Source organism: Leptodactylus fuscus, chromosome 9 (genome assembly GCF_031893055.1).
Source record: "Leptodactylus fuscus isolate aLepFus1 chromosome 9, aLepFus1.hap2, whole genome shotgun sequence".
Classification (NCBI taxonomy): Eukaryota; Metazoa; Chordata; class Amphibia; order Anura; family Leptodactylidae; genus Leptodactylus; species Leptodactylus fuscus.
The window spans coordinates 61,510,242-61,528,450 of NC_134273.1; the positions used below are offsets into that span (position 1 = coordinate 61,510,242).

Sequence of the window (18,209 nt, forward strand, 5' to 3'; positions counted from 1 at the left end):
CACTACTACATGGGATTACGTGCTACCACTACTACATTGCACTACGTGCTACCACTACTACATGGGACTACTTGTTACCACTACTACATTGCACTACTTGTTACCACTACTACATGGGACTACTTGCTACCACTACTACATTGCACTACTTGCTGCCACTACTACATGGGACTACTTGCTACCACTACTACATGGGACTACTTGTTACCACTACTACATTGCACTACTTGTTACCACTACTACATTGCACTATTTGCTACCACTACTACATGGGACTACTTGTTACCACTACTACATGGGACTACTTGTTACCACTACTACATTGCACTACTTGTTACCACTACTACATTGCACTACTTGTTACCACTACTACATTGCACTACTTGTTACCACTACTACATTGCACTACTTGTTACCACTACTACATGGGATTATGTGCTACCACTACTACATTGCACTACGTGCTACCACTACTACATGGGACTACTTGTTACCACTACTACATTGCACTACTTGTTACCACTACTACATTGCACTACTTGTTACCACTACTACATGGGACTACTTGCTACCACTACTACATTGCAGTACGTGCTTCCACTACCACATTGCACTACTTGTTACCACTACTACATGGGATTATGTGCTACCACTACTACATGGGACTACTTGCTACCACTACTACATTGCACTACTTGCTGCCACTACTACATGGGACTACTTGCTACCACTACTACAAGGGACTACTTGTTACCACTACTACATTGCACTACTTGTTACCACTACTACATTGCACTACTTGTTACCACTACTACATTGCACTATTTGCTACCACTACTACATGGGACTACTTGCTACCACTACTACATTGCACTACTTGTTACCACTACTACATGGGACTACTTGTTACCACTACTACATGGGACTACTTGCTACCACTACTACATTGCACTACTTGTTACCACTACTACATGGGACTACTTGCTACCACTACTACATTGAACTACTTGCTACCCCTACTACATTGCACTACTTGTTACCACTACTACATGGGACTACTTGCTACCACTACTACATTGCACTACTTGCTGCCACTACTACATGGGACTACTTGCTACCACTACTACATGGGACTACTTGTTACCACTACTACATTGCACTACTTGTTACCACTACTACATTGCACTACTTGTTACCACTACTACATGGGATTACGTGCTACCACTACTACATTGCACTACGTGCTACCACTACTACATGGGACTACTTGTTACCACTACTGCATTGCACTACTTGTTACCACTACTACATTGCACTACTTGTTACCACTACTACATGGGACTACTTGCTACCACTACTACATTGCACTACTTGCTGCCACTACTACATTGCACTACTTGTTACCACTACTACATTGCACTATTTGCTACCACTACTACATGGGACTACTTGTTACCACTACTACATGGGACTACTTGTTACCACTACTACATTGCACTACTTGTTACCACTACTACATTGCACTACTTGTTACCACTACTACATTGCACTACTTGTTACCACTACTACATTGCACTACTTGTTACCACTACTACATTGCACTACTTGTTACCACTACTACATTGCACTACTTGTTACCACTACTACATGGGACTACTTGCTACCACTACTACATTGCAGTACGTGCTTCCACTACCACATTGCACTACTTGTTACCACTACTACATGGGATTATGTGCTACCACTACTACATGGGACTACTTGCTACCACTACTACATTGCACTACTTGCTGCCACTACTACATGGGACTACTTGTTACCACTACTACATTGCACTACTTGTTACCACTACTACATTGCACTAATTGCTACCACTAGTACATGGGACTACTTGTTACCACTACTACATTGCACTACTTGTTACCACTACTACATGGGACTACTTGCTACCACTACTACATTGCACTACTTGTTACCACTACTACATGGGACTACTTGTTACCACTACTACATGGGACTACTTGCTACCACTACTACATTGCACTACTTGTTACCACTACTACATGGGACTACTTGCTACCACTACTACATTGAACTACTTGCTTCCACTACTACATTGCACTACTTGTTACCACTACTACATTGCACTATTTGCTACCACTACTACATGGGACTACGTGATACCACTACTACATTGCACTACTTGTTACCACTACTACATTGCACTACGTGCTGCCACTACTACTTATGGTCTCATGAAGCTGATGCATAATATACATAAAAGACATCATATACAGATGTGACTGAATTAACCCAAACTTCTGCAATTGGATAAATCGCTACTTTGCGATATCTTATCACAGAAGACAAAAAAAACAATGAAAAGTCAATGTCAAAATATTTTTGAATTACTTTTCATTGGTTTTTGTTGTCTTCTATGACAATTTACCATGCTGCAGAAATGTAACCAATGTCAGAAGTTTGGGTTACCTCTTCTACATCTGTATATACAAAGAGCCCTGGCTGAACCAACTCTAATTTTTCTTGTCCTATAACTCCTGGACATCATGGATCTGATAATTCCCAGCTTTTATTTTCATTGGTATAACAGGTATGTCCAATGCTCTATTCAGTGGTAATGGACAAGTCATCAGTTTTAGGAGTAATGGAAAGATAATGAGGGACCTCACCAACCTAACCATTGGCTTCCGCACCATAGACTCTGAATCTGTGCTCCTACATGCCCAACGAGAACCCGAAATCATTAGGATTAACATACAGAACAAATCTCTACATTTTTACCTGCAAAGTGGGAATGACCTCAGTGCAGTGAGTCTATCAAGCAAGGAAGCAGTGAGTGACAGCCAATGGCACATTGTCACCTTATCAATGACAGTACCAGGATCCCAGTCTTCCACGTGGCAGATGGAACTAGATGGAAAGTCAGACAAAACTATCAGTTCACTTGCAACAGGAAACCTGAACTTTCTCAAGGACGGCACAGATATTTACCTGGGTATAGATGTTGATGGAACAAAGAAGAACTTTACTGGATGTCTTGGCACAGTTCTCATTGAAGGAATACACTTACCATACTTTACAGATACGGATTATTTCATGGTTAAACCACAAGTAGAGCAGTTTGTGAAAACTTCTCCCGAGATTGTCGACATCAGATGCCTTGTGTCTGATCCCTGTGCCTCTAACCCATGTTTGTTTGGCGGCAGCTGTCATGACGTATTCACCCATCCAGTGTGCACTTGTCCTAAAGGAAGAACTGGAGATGTCTGTGAGAATAAAACCACAGAGTGCCTGCCTAACCCTTGTGCACATGGCAATTGTACTATTCAAGCTGATGGTTACAAATGTGAGTGTGAGACTGGTTACACCGGACCCAACTGTGACTTCATTAGCTGCCATAGTCGTCTGTGCGCTAAAGGCTCCACCTGCATCGTGGGATCAGAGGGATATTTCTGTCTCTGTCCAGCTAATGTCACCGGGCAGCACTGCAGGTGAGAACTTTACCAAGCCTATGTTCTTGTATTCAGAGACGGTATGTTGTGGTCATACTGATATGTGTCGTGGTATGTTGTGTTCATACTGTTGTGTGTCGTAGTATGTTGTAGTCATACTGTTGTGTGTCGTGCTATGTTGTGGTCATACTGTTATTTGTCGTGGTATGCTGTGTTCATACCTTTATATGTCGTGCTATGTTGTGGTCATACTGTTATTTGTCGTGGTATGCTGTGTTCATACCTTTATATGTCGTGCTATGTTGTGGTCATACTGTTATGTGTTGTGGTATGTTGTGGTCATACCTTTCTATGTCGTGCTATGTTGTGGTCATACTGTCATGTGTCGTGTCACAGAATGTGGAGTCTGTCCATCTAAGTGTATTAACATAAATGCACCTTCATTTTTATGTCCTTCACAGTTTGTCTTTACCATCTGAAAAATCATCTCTGAGTTTGGTAAGAGTGTATGTATCATCATTTCTAAATGGTGTCTATATGTCCCTGTGCTTCCTTCATAAACCCTGCCTCATAGCTGCAACGCTCTGCATTTCTAAGCTTTCAATTTACTTTTTATACCCAGAGCTTAAAGAGGTTACCCATCCCCTTAAGAAGCTTGTTTCAAATGGAAACTGATTAACCTTAAAGGAGTTGTCCCCATTATGGATTTTATGGCCTGTCCTTAAGATAATGTAATGAAGCCAACACATCAAGGGGGAAGGGTTCCCTCCCTGTGTCAGGACAAATGCAGTAGTGGTACTTACTAAACCATTGCACTGGCACTGAAATATGGACAACATGGCAGCATTTGTAAGTCAAGTATGTTACAAAAGTTCATCAATTTCTATTTCAAACACATTGAAAAAACTTTTGGTTAGGGTAACAAGACTCAAAGTCATGGTCCCAGCACACCAGCGATGTGAAGGCGTAACATTAGTGAAGTTGTACCATTATTGAATTGCAACCCAGAGCCAAGACCACAGTTTAGTCTTAGCTTTAACGTGGATGGACAACCCCTTGTCCCAGTGGCGTAACTAGGAATGGTGCGGCCCCAAGACGAACATTTGACATGGGGCCTCCCAGCCCCCTGACTCTCTCCCTTTCTGCACAAACCAATATTCCTGCACACAGTATTATGCCCCATAGTGGCCCCTGCACACAGTATTATGCCCCATAGTGGCCTCTGCACACAGTATTATGTCCCATCGTGGACCACCCATTAACAATTATTATACTCTGGGGGCCTTTCAGACCACAGAGTATAATGATCGGAGACACACAGGAGGATACAAACATAAAAAAAACAATGTTATTTACCTCCCCCTGGCTCCGGTACACTCCCCTCTGATTTCAGCAATCTTCAATGTTGGACCAGATGTTACCTGAACCAGGCCGGCGTCGCAACGCATAATGACGCTGGTCTGGGCCACATGATGTCTGTGACGTGACCAAACAGGCCCAGAACCTGTGGGAGCACAGGAGAGGTAAGTAACAGTGTTTTTTTTATGTTACCTCACTTGGCCCTTCTATCATTATACTCAAGGGTCTCTAGAGACCCCAGAGTATAATGATAGCAGTGTTTGTTGGCTTCGCAGGACCGTGGCCTCACTTACCGATCCCCGATCCTGCTCACAGCCACCTCCGCTTGCCAGGCGGCCATGAGCAGGAATGGGGATCGGTAAGTAAATAGGACCCATTACCTACTGGGGTTACTCCAGCAGGTAACGGCCTATTTAAAAAAAATATATATATCAGCTTCCACTGCTACCCCGGTAGTTACGCCCCTGCCTTGTCCACAGTTAGAGAAACATAACTACTTTCTTCCAGAAACAGTGCTAAATCTATCTACAGTATTGCGGCTACAATCTGTTCATGGAAACCGAGCTGCAGTATCAACCAATTTACCAATAATTTATGGACAGGTGTGCCGCTGTTTCAGGAGGAAGACATATCGGTTGTAATCCTGTGCAACCTCCTTAAAAGGGTTTTCCCATCTCCCAATCTCAGCAGGTATGCCTGCTGTCTTTTCTTCTCACTTCCTGTATTTTACAGCAAGCTGGGGGAGGTGGCTTTTCATTATTATTATTGTTTATTTATATAGCACCATTAATTCCATGGTGCTTTACATTTAGGGGTTTACATACAGTACATAAAATATACAAACAGATATAATTCTAACAATGACCGACTGGCACAGTGGGATAGAGGGCCCTGCCTGCAAGGGCTTACAGTCTATGAGGGAGAGGGGTAGAGACAGAAGGTGAGGGGAGAGACTGTTCAGATTGCAGTATGGTGACAGTAGTGTTATTGGAGGTTGTAGGCCTTCCTGAATAGGTGAGTCTTCAGGGCCTTCTTGAAGCCTGTGATTGTGGGGGTCAGTCTTATGTGTCGTGGTAAGGAGTTCCAGAGTATGGGGGATGCACGGGAGAAATCTTGGAGACGGTTGTGTGAGGAGCGGATGAGAGAAGAGCGGAGTAGGAGGTCATTGGAGGATCTGAGGTTAAGTGTGGGCAGGTAGTGTGAGTTTAGGTCGGAGATATATGGAGGGGCCAGGTTGTGGATGGCTTTGTATGTTAATGTTAGTAGCTTGAACTCAATACGTTGGGCAATGGATAGCCAGTGAAGGGATTGGCAGAGGGGAGCAGCCGATGAAGATCGGGGGGTGAGGTGTATTAAGCGAGCAGCGCAGTTTAAGGTGGACTGGAGGGGGGCGAGGGTGTTAGCTGGGAGTCCATGGAGAAGGGTGTTGCAGTAATCTAAGCGGGAGATTATGAGGGCATGGACTAGTGTCTTAGTAGTTTCTGGGGTGAGGAAGGAGCGTATTCGATGGATGTTCTTGAGTTGGAGGCGGCAGGAAGTGTTGAGGGCATGAACATGCGACTTGAAGGATAGGTCGGAGTCCAGGGTTATCCCAAGGCATTGGGCCCGTGGGACAGGGGTAAGTGTGGTTCTGTTAACTTTGATAGATGGGTCAGGTAGAGGTGCTGTAGGGATGGGGTGAACATGATGAACTCCTTTTTCTCCATGTTGAGTTTGAGAAAGCGGGAGGAGAACAAGGAGGCTACAGCTGATAAACAATCTGGAACTCTGGCCAACAGAGACTGTTTGATGAACAAGACACCATGAAGTATCACAATAGATATAGAGCTATGAGAGATTATTTATTATCATTACTAAAAATCTAATATTACATTAAGCAGGTTTTTATAGAATACTTACCATGCTTCTACAGAGAACGGACTCAGTGTTATTCTTGTGTTTACATAGACCAATGACAGACACAGTTCTGAAGCCTTTTTCCGAAAACTGCAATAAGCCGCCCTAATTGTTCTAACTGCAGAGCTTTACATAACAGTGAGAGCATTCAGTCCCTCAGAGGGCAGTGACACATCCCTCCACCTTGTCTAATCAGATACAGGTTGTCCACCTAGGGAATGCAGTGTAAACAATGGGAGGAATAATCTAACACAGCAGGCAAACAAAGCAGCATTTTAAAACAATGTTTTTAGGAAAACTCTTGAATTTACATAAGCTAGCAGTATAGCTGATGGGAATACCCATTTAAGCATGTCCATAAAACATATGGTGGTATAGACAGAGAACTATGTAAATCAGATGAAGCCTTCCCTTAGAATATAATGTTCTTCCCTTATACACACAATTTGGTGACATCTTATGACCAATAAGAACCTTGACTATTTACTATGGGACAAAGTTCATTATATATAAATATTATAGGTACTCATTTGGCAAGGCTCAATCTTTTAGATGAAATCCTTTTAGGCTGCGTTCCCATGGAGTTTTTTGGTCAGGAATTTGGTCAGGAAACGGACTATAGTCCTATGGTGAGGCGTTTTTAGGAGGAGGAATTTGAGTCAGTTTCCTGACCAAAAATCTCCGTGTGAACGTAGCTTACTGTTATAGTCTATCTCTTAGTGTGTTAAAGAGGACCTTTCACCACCTGGGGCACATGCGGTGTATTATACCGCCAGAAAGCCAACAGTGCGCTGAATTCAGCACACTATCGGCTTTCCCGTTCTGTGCTCCCGTTGAAGAGCTATTGAAGCTATCGGTGCCGTTACCGCAGCTCTTCAGTGTCAGAAGGGCGTTTCTAACAGTCGACCCTCCTCAAGGTAGCATCTATTGCGCTGTACTGTCAGAGGGGGCGTTCCTTACCACCCAACCATGAGTGGTGAGGAACGTCTCCCTAGTACTTGTCTATGGACAAGTACTATTAGGAGGGGAGGGAAGTGTTACCGCTTATCGTCATGGCTGGGCAGTAAGCAACACCCCCTCTCACAGTACAGTACAATAGACGCCACCTTGAGGAGGAGCGTTCCTGACAGACTGTTAGATGCGCCCCTCTGACACTGAGGAGCTTCAGTACCGACACCGATAGCTCTTCACCGGGGGCACAGAACAGGAAAGCCAATAGTGCGCTGAATTCCCCGCACTGTCGGCTTTCTACCTTGTATTAAACCGAATGTGCCCCAAGGACGAGAAAGGTCTTATTTAACAATTCCATCAAAGTCCAGTTATAGTTATAGACAGTTTATGAGAAGCATTTGATTTCTCAATTGCTCTATAGCTCACAAGTGTCAACATTGTAGCTGCAGGTACCAGTGCCATATAGTTCTAGATGGTCATTTGGCTGCACCTACTGCATTCTACAGTCTGTTCAGAGTCAAAAGTGACATAACATGAAGTTAGAGGTTGACTTAAAATTATGCCAATAAGACCCGTCCCTTTCTTCCCTATCTCCTCTTACAACTTGAGATCCTTCATGTTTTTGTTCTTTAGTGGGATTTCAGCTAGAGGTTCACCCTTACAACTTGGGATCATCGTTACATTGTGTAGTTCTACTTGTTTGTCATTTTATTGTGCAGTAAATGTTTGTACATATTGTTATGAGACATGGCTCATATGTTGTATGCTTTATTTTGATTTAGTGTGCCTAAAACTTAAAAAAAATTTAAAAAAATAAAAATAAAAAAATAAAGTTATGCCAAAGACTCATGCCCTGTGCCGTATATTTGTCACTCACATCTGTGATCGGTATATACAGTATATTCTATGAGAACTTGTGGTCTAAGTGTTGTATTACTTCCTCCATACTGGAAACTGTCTCTTTCTGATTATTTCAGATTTAATATAATGCCTTCTATATTCTGTGGAAATGAAAAGAAAAACCTAACCTGCTACAACCACAGTAACTGCACTGAGGAGAATGGGGTGCTGGGCTGCTCTTGCCAACCTGGATTTGTGGGGGAGAGGTAAGATACACTATAGACACTCATTCTGTGCAAATGTTTGGTTAGAATTTCTTTGTAATAGATTTGTTTTCCCCACTAACCTGTGGTCTGCCTCTGATGAGAGCTATCCTGGTGGTGGATCACTAAATCCTGAGTGGGAAACACCCCAAATATTTACTCAAAGGTCCATTCACATGGAGGAAAATGGTGAGGAATTTGGTGTGGAATTTCAGTGCTGAAAAAAAAAGCCTCCCATTGATTTCAATGAGTTCCTTTTTCTGCTAGCAATGTTTATACAATAGCAATGGGAGGCTTTTTTTTCAGCGCTGAAATTCCACACCAAATTCCTCACCATTTTCGTCCATGTGAATGGACCCAAAGGGTTATTTCCATTTCAGCAAATACTCAGTGTTCAGAGCAGGCTGGATTGTGAGGAGTCATTCTGTATATAGCTGTGGTGGTGCTTTACTGCCATTTACTTTCCAAATAAATAATGTGCCCAAGGCAGTGATGGCAAACCTTTTAGAAACCGAGTGCCCAAACTGCAACCCACTAAATTATCACAAAGTACCAACACCGCAATTTAGCCTTAATACTGTGTGGATCCACAATTGCGAATGGGGTTTTACAGAGCAAACAAATTTGTACTGAAAGGTGATAGTTTCCATATGGTACTTTGGAACAATTAATGTTCACACATGATCTATTTTATACTGATCATGCAATGTTATTACAGCCTGTACTAATATCACGTCTGTTATAAAACAGATACTGTGTGACAAATAGTGAAAGGGCCCCCATACAGTACAATCTGCCCCACAGTGGCCCCCATGCAGTATTATATGCTACACCGTGGCCCCCACAGAGTACATTGCGATCTAAAGTGCCCCCCTCACAGTATCATATGCTCCACAGTGTCCCTCACACAGTACAATGCACTTCACAGTGCCCCCAAATAGTACAATGTGCTCCACAATGGCCCCCACACAGAACAATGTACTCCACAGTGTCCCCCAGACAGTATTATATGCTCCATAGTGTCCCCCAGACAGTATTATGTGCTCCACAGTGGCTCTCAAACAGTATTATGTGCTCCACAGTAGACACCTCCACACGGTATTATATACTCCACTTTGGGCACCCACCCAACAATATTATTTATGATTTAACATGATAGCTGATCAGGTACATAACCCATTACTTTATGGTACCATGTAGAATAGTAACTTGTAGTGTACAGAACTTTGGACTCCTTTGGAGTCTTCGATGTGACAAAACCATAACTTCAATTTTTGTCATTTCAGGTGTGAAATTGACATTGACGAATGTGAATCAAACCCCTGTCTGAATGGGGGCATCTGCCAGAACCTGCCCAATCGCTTCCATTGTATTTGTGATTTGAACTTTGCTGGAGATATATGCGAGATTGATGTAAGCGATCTGTCATTCTATGTGTCTATGCTATTGTGGCAAAATCTTTTCCAGTTATTGTCCTACCTGATCCTGCGCATGGAGGATGAGCCAGCAGTGGAGTGGGGGGAGCAGGATTATGACGACTAACCTACTGCAAATCACAAAGCAGTCATGATCTGAACTGTAATATGTTATATACTACCTACCAGAGACCAGAAATGGTTAACTGAGGGTCGCACAATTCTATCACATAAGCCCATCTACTTTTCTGATGGGTGCCCCTGTCCTTGGGATTAACAGGAGCCCCAGCAACCTAACGCCAACTGGTCAGATGTTTCTAGGATATCTAATTGATATTCCCAAATAATGTTAGTTTGTTGTGTAAAAGTACAAGGGGCATTTTGCTTTAAAGGGGTTGTCCAAGTCTTGTTATTGAGGATGGATCCCTAGCATAAATCATCTATACTATATCAGTGCGGGTTACACACCCGGCACCCTCACTGATCAACTGCTGCAGCTGTCAGATTTTGGCGGTGTAGAGGGCCAGAACCACTCAGAACCTGAAAGTACTTGTGCTATAGAATCCATTAAGGGTTGGTTCACATCTGCATTTGTATTCCGTCCGGGGGAGTCTGCATGGAGACCCCCGACCGGAATAACAAACGCAATTGCAAGCGCTGTACCAGTGACAGTACATGGACCTCATAGACTATAATGGGGTCCATGTGCTTGCCGCCAGATCTCCACAGGGATCATGCGAACAGGAAAGTAGTTCACTATCTACTTAACTGTCCGCATGATTCGTTCGGGCAGCGTGCAGCAAGCACATGGACCCCATTATAGTCTATGGTGTCCGTGTGCTTTTACTGCATGCCGCTTGCAGTTGCGTTTGGTATGCCATTTGGGGGGGTTCCCATGCCGACTCCCCAAACGGAATACCAAGTGCAGATGTGAATGAAGGGTAAGAGTCACCAATTAATGGACTGTAACCAAATTAAACATGACTTGTTAAATAACCCAATAAGAAACAGCTTTATTAGGAAGGGGTTAAAGTAATTCGATGTTATACAGTTTGTTATATGTCATAGTTTTTTACACTGATGTAGAGGTTGATCTTTTATGTACAGTGCCAGCCTAATATCTAAGGCGTCTCAATTTTTTTGGAGTAAGATCTTACCAACTATCTTACCAGTGAGATACAAAGCTAGCCACTATGCCAAATATCAGAAATCTAGAAAAGGTAAAAAGATAAAGGTAAATAGCATAAACTAATATTTCGTAGCGTGATGTGTTTCATTACCAAATCTTCTGTGTGCATTTCATTGTATTTTCATCACTTTTTGTACTATGTGTTTGTATTGTCATTGTGGTCTCTCTGTTATTTATTCTCTGTATATTAAAATCTATCCTCATTGTTTCCTGTCAGTGTTTTCTGATCTCTTTTCATTGTCATCATATCACATCATCAATTCCAGCTTTTGAGCAGACAGATCTAGATCTTCATTTCTTTCTCTCTTTTTTATGTAGATTGTGAGCTCCATATAGGGATCACAATGTACATTTTTCCCTATCAGTATGTCTTTTGTAGAATAGGAGGAAATCCATGCAAACACGGGGAGAACATACAAACTCCTTGCCGATGTTCCTGGCAGGATTCAAACCCAGGTCTCCAGCACTGCAGTGCTAACCACTGAGCCACCGTGTTTCCCAGTTGTTTCTCTCTTGACATACAAATTACACTATTAAAGTTTGAAAAGTTCTACAATTTTCCAATATACTTTCTGTATTAGGCGGAGGCCCCACGTTGCAGAAAGGGAGCTATTTTTTGTTCCAAATTTTGCTGCGGACAAAGCCAAAAGTAGCTATAGAAGAAATGGGAAATATATAGGTACTTGTTAGGGCTAGTTCACACGTGAACTGCCCGCGCGGGTTTTGACACAGAGAGAGACGCGGCGAGCCGCGTCTGTCTCTGGTCAAAACCTGCCTGCCACGACCATCGCGGTCGCGGCTTTCCCCTCCGCTGTCGGCTCAAATGAATGAGCCGACATAGGAGGGTGCTGCCGGGGCGGAAGCCGAGCGGCTCAACCCGTGCGGCTTCCGCCTGAAGATAGGGCAGGTCGCTTCTTTTCTCCGCTAGCAGCAGCCCGCCGCTAGCGGAGAAAAGAAGCCTGGCGGTCTGCATAGACCACCATTGTAAAGGGGCGGATTTTGAAGCGAAATCTGCTGTCAAAATCCGCCCTTTTGCCCCCGTGTGAACGAGCCCTTATAGTTTTACCTTCTGCTCAATCCACTCTTGGCTTTAACTAAAAACAAACAACAAAAACCAGTTAAATCTGCGACAAAAAAAGCTGCGTTTCCGCAACGTGAGACCTCAGCCTCAACAAGTAGTAGTCATCCCCCCCCCACATACCATTCAATGCTCTGTAGCACTGTATAATTATGTTATATATACAGAGCAGTGATATGGTGGATGTACCCCTTATGGCACACAGCCTGTGTGCATCTTGTATTTTCCTCCCGGAACCTCGACCCCTAGTCTATGGTACTGCTGGGAGGAAATCAGAAGAAGCGCACGGGCAGTGGACAAGAGGAAGTACCGTCCACCATATTACTGCTCTGTAAGTACAATAATTGTACAGTTCAGAGAACAAAGGGGGGGGGGCACCAAAAGACACCCCTAACATTATGGGGTTGACACACGACACTGGGGGGAGAATTACAGGCTTTGTAATAACTGTCTGCACCCCAAACACTTTCCAGTGCTGACCCCTCAGGGCCTCTTGGCAGAAGCAGTCCTGCCGGTGGGCCACAAAACACAAGGTGGCGGGCTAGATTTGCCTCACAGGCCTTGTGTGTGACACTTCTGCTAAAGAAAGTTCCTGCATTAATGGTTGTATCTATTGGCATTCAATAAAAGACCGTCATCACTAAGATGGTTAGAGAGAACCTATAAAAATGCTAACTTTTTAATAATTTATACTTGCAAAATTAACTGTTAATAGTCTGCAAATTTTAATATGGCTATGTTCATGAGAAAACATCTTTAATAGGGTAGATTTTCATTTTCTTCCTTCTGTTGCTTAGTCTGGTTATCATTGTCTTTGTTCACTATTCTCATCACTGTCCTGTCACTGTCAGCGTTGATGTCAAGGTCATCCCCAATATGTTTGTACTATAGTGGTGACTAAAATTGTGAATAGAATATAGAAAAACATAACATATATAATCAAAACATAAATATATATATATATATATATATATATATATATATATATATATACACACACACACAAACACATTCATTATGCCATAAAAAGGGCACAAGCAAAGAGACCTACACAATTAGAACTATTAAAGACAACATGGAGACAAGTAACAACTAAAATAACAACGTCCCTGGTTAACTTGTCATCAATAATTTTGACCAGCTCTATATAAGCAGAAGTTTTGGCAGTTTGCCTGTTTGGGCCACATAATTCTATGGCCTCGTCTTTTCTATCTATTCATATGTCAGTATCTGCAGAGATGAGTTCTAGAGAATATGTAATGTGCAGCAAGATTCACTCATACAAGAAATTGCAGGGATAACTTGTTGAATCCTGGACACTTGTTTTTTTTTTACTAGTGCTCAGTGACTGCAACAAAATGCATACACAAACTTGCAGACATAGCTTTACAGTATGTGATTCCACTGCGGAGGGCAGTATTGTTCAGTGCAAATGCTTGAAGGGGTTTTCTAGGCATTTGATATTGATGACCTATCTGTAGGATACAGATCAATATCAGATCAGTGGGTTCCAACTCAGAGCACCTCCACTGATCAGGGCTCTCCTGCAACTTACCTGCATAACTATGGTCCTGTGGGCAATGATGCAGATTTCAAAAGGGGCCCCTACCCCATCCATATTCTATTCTGAGGTGCGGTTTTTATAAGTTCTTTAGCGGTGTCCCATAGGCTTGAAAGGGATACAGCCATAGTACCCACAACTGTCATTATCAAGAATATGGAAGCAGTGCCTGACATGTAAACAACATATGCCTTCAATAGGCTGTCATGTGAATGGATCGCTGCCCCCAAATCTCATTTCAGGGTCTGGCGATCCACTCCAAAATGTTGGCATTGATTGCGGACATTGCCATAAATACCTGAGATCCACCATAAAGTGTTAAATGGGTATTCCAGTTCCCTGCTAGTAACCATCAATCCTTAAAACAAGTTATGAACAAGACATCAGTGGGGGTTTATCATTGGGGACCCTTGCAGATCAGCTGTTCAAAGGGATCAAGGCGCTTGTGCAAGTGTTGTGACCTCTTTACTGTTTACATCGCACACCATCTGTGTGTATTAGATTTATAGCACAAGGGTGCAAACTGAATCACATGGCCGCTATAAAACAGAAAGTGTGTATGAATAATGAATTAGTAATGACGCTCACACAATCGCCACGGTCCCTTGAAATAGCTTATCAGTGGGAATCCTGGGTGATGGACCCCCCCTCTAATAGTCCATTTATTGATGACATTCCCTGAGGAAGGATTATCAGATTAATGGAAGGGTACAGAGAAGCCACATATAATTTGTTTTACTCTATTCACTTTACAGTAGGAGTGTTCAGGAACATTTTATATTGTATAGGATACAATTTCCTAACTTGTTTCTTCTAAACTAAGCTCCACTGTCTCAAGCACAGTAGCATCTGTGTCATCTTTTTGGGTAAAAAATAGATATCTGTATCCATTGCTGCCCTCTAGTGGTATAAAAGAAAATAACAAAACAGATCGAAAATTGTGAATTGTTCTAAAGCCACTGAAGGTTTTCGGCAGAACTTGGTCCTGTCCTGGTCTTTTCAACCAAGGTAACTACATAATGACAGCTGCATAGTAAGAATGTGTACAGGAACAAGTAGAGGGGATTCTGGGAGTTAGTAATAAACATGTCTAAAGGGGTAAAACTTGCAGTCCAATGAACTTTTTGATTTAATTCCCATTATCCATGCACACCATGGCAAATTAGGTCCACCCACTTCTACATTAACTACGCCCATTCTCATCAAATTTTCCATGTGCCTCCACATAGTATAATGCTCCTACAGTCACCCTATCATTATATGACCCCACAATATAATGTTCTACTCCAACTTCCCCAGTACTAAGTCCCTCTCCTCGTGTCCAGTCCCCCCTCCATCTGCCACCAGTTTAATGAATGTACAGCCAGCCTTAGACATGTGCGATCCCTGCAGTTGCAGAGGACACTGTCAGCCAGGAGAAAAGGGGGAGCACAAGCCAGTGCCACACACACATTCACCTGTCAGACCCTTGTCCTTAAAGTGTAACTCTTGTTTTTTTTTGCTATTATGTTGGGAGTTGTTTGGTGAACATTTTTGTAATATACTTTTGTAACCTATGTAACTTCCTTTTAATAGAAAACAGGCTGTAAAATTGCTAATAGCAATACTCTTAGCATTGCCTGGGTGATTCTATCCAGTCCACCAGTACTCATTGCAGATATAGAGCTGTAGCATATGCTAAAGGGTATGGTCACTTCAAATGGCTGTATCTCCGGCTTTATACCACCTAGAAATTGGTTCTGGTGTCACATACCAAGACTGTAGCTATAGCTATAATCAAATCACAAGTTAAAGGTGTATTCCCATGGCACTTGTTCACTAACCTGCAGGCTGTTGTGCTCTCTTCACTTCCTGCTTCTCTCAGCACATAGGTGGGCGGGGTTTCACTTGCACGTGATTGGTTGTAAATGAATTACCACAGTGTGAAGCTGATGTAGCAGAGCTGGAACGGGCTGGTAACAGACTCCCTAGCTCAGCCCTTATCAGCCAAATTCAATTAAACCGACTGATAAGAGCTCAGAAATCCTGGAGCTCTCACCTCCCCTATCTGAGAAGCTCCGCTACTTATCAGACACAAACAGTCAGAGCTGCTCCCAGTCCCTCCTTCCCCCCTCTCTGAGAGCAGGCAGCTACATCACTTGACAAATGAGCAGATTATCCCAAGGGCCATAGAAACGGAGTGTAAACAATGAAGTAAATAAATTAAAATAGCGGTCAAACAAAGCAGTTTTGATAAAGCAATGCATTTAGGAAAAGTCTTAAATCCACATAAACTAGCAGTATAGATAGGATCCTTGTGATGGGACAACCCCTTTAAGAAGACAGTCAGAGATGTGATTTTTATATGCAGCATAAACTGCTACATATAAAGATCAAATTCCCAACTGTTGGGAGGACAGTCTTCTATGTGGGATGGCATAGGGTACAATGAGGATTTTTTTTTTTTGTAATAAAGAGGGGAATTAAGGAATTTCCCTTAGCTGGATTATTCATGGCCATTTTAATCCTCAGGCAGGCAGTTTTTTGTACTGACGTTGATTCTGGTACCCACAGACTAGGGTGAAAATTTGGAGAGAAAGACATTGCATTGCATCGCTTTTCTCATCGCAGTTTTTAAATAGGTTCGGGATGGAAACCTCAAACGGAATTGAAGCGCTGGTGTGAACCCAGCCTTATGTGTGTGTACATGAGGGGTAACACCTCTATGGTCATAATAGGCCTTATAGTCTGCAGTTTGTAGCAGTTTCCTCCTCTGCATGCTATATCTGTAGTTTGCTTTTCTCACTAAGCTGGTGGATGAAGACTAGCTGCCATACACCGCACAAAGTAAGCAGAGGAAGATGTATTTAACTCTTTCTTACAGAAACTGCTCCAGGGAGAGAGAAGTATTTACCTGTACTGATGTGAATACAGTACTTTGGTTGTCATAGAAAGCTCCTGTTTTGCTCCAGCATCAGACTGAGATTCCATTCATATCATGTTTTTGCGGTCTGTTCAGCAGATACTTTTAACGGATCTTTTTAGTAAAAACTATACAAATATTTCCACTTTTACACCCTCCCATCCGGTTCGTTTTAGGTGAAACTTGTTTCGTACAAACCAAAAGTGATAAATCCATTCTTTTTACATTGGAGTATAATGGCTGCAAACATAGTGTCCATCCATTTTCAATGGTCCATCCATGTGCAACATTATTATACTCTGGGGTCTCCTGAGACTCCAGAGTATAATAAGTGGAGGCTCAGGGTAAGTCAGTGAAAATACCAAACAACTATACTCACCTCTCCTGGGCGACCAGCTGTCCCCTGGGGTCTTCTTCTGGCCTCTGCTGGCCCATGGATGATGTCACATACCCCTGGGTTACCGCTAAGGCCTGTGATTGGATGGACAATCCATCGAGCTATAAAATTCCCCATAAGTCTTTGTATTATGTGAGTTATTATCATTCCATTTCTATGTGTGACCAGTATAATATATACTGATGTATAACATTATATGTTTTCAGCTCTCCGACTTTCTGCCTCCGGGAGTATTTACCGCTGTAGCCTCTGCCGTCCTGGCGTTGTTTTTTGCTGTGTGTGCAGGCCTTTGTATCTTCATTGCAATTGCTGGCATGAGGTCAAGTCAAGGAACCTACAGTCCAAGCAGGCAGGAGAAAGAAGGATCACGGGTAGAGATGTGGAATATTGTTCAGCCGCCGCCACTGGAGAGACTCATTTAATATTAAGTACTTCCTATCTAGCTTTGAGAACGCCAATACATCTCAGGAATCAACTACACGTCGTGTTATCAATCACATGGAAAACAGCTTTAATAAAACATCATTAGGTTAAGGCCCCATGTTGTGCAGCTTTTTTGTTGCAGATTTTGCAGTGGTTTTTTGAGCAAAAGCCACAAATGGCTACAAAAGGAATGAGAAATATAAAGGATCTACTTCTACCTTCTTCTCAACCCACTCCTGATCTTAGGCTGAAGCCCCACATTGTGAAAACGCAGATTTGGTAGTTGCAGATTTTGCTGCGGATTGTGGTTGAGTCAAAGCCAGGAGTGGAGTGAGCTGAAGGGAGAAGTATAAGAAATTCCTGTGTATTTCTCATTCCTTTTGTAGCCATTCTTGGCTTTGGCTCAAAAAACCTCAACAAAATTTGCAACAAAAAAAACACGTTTCTGCAATGTGGGGCCTC

At 42.6% G+C, this 18,209-nt stretch overlaps 1 protein-coding gene across 2 annotated transcripts in view; it reads left to right on the forward strand.

The window, feature by feature from the left end:
• CRB1 (crumbs cell polarity complex component 1) overlaps nt 1-17,920 on the forward strand; it is a 56,687-nt gene extending 38,767 nt beyond the window's left edge. Inside the window, exons 9-13 of one of the 2 annotated variants that reach the window (XM_075287405.1) lie at nt 2,612-3,512; nt 3,935-3,979; nt 8,657-8,785; nt 10,069-10,195; nt 17,531-17,920. In XM_075287405.1, coding sequence (XP_075143506.1) covers nt 2,612-3,512; nt 3,935-3,979; nt 8,657-8,785; nt 10,069-10,195; nt 17,531-17,746 — 1,418 coding nt within the window. In that variant the 3' untranslated portion in view covers nt 17,747-17,920. The remainder of the gene's footprint in view (nt 1-2,611; nt 3,513-3,934; nt 3,980-8,656; nt 8,786-10,068; nt 10,196-17,530) is intronic. The other variant, XM_075287406.1, reaches the window with a different exon arrangement.
• Nucleotides 17,921-18,209: the final 289 nt, after the last annotated feature.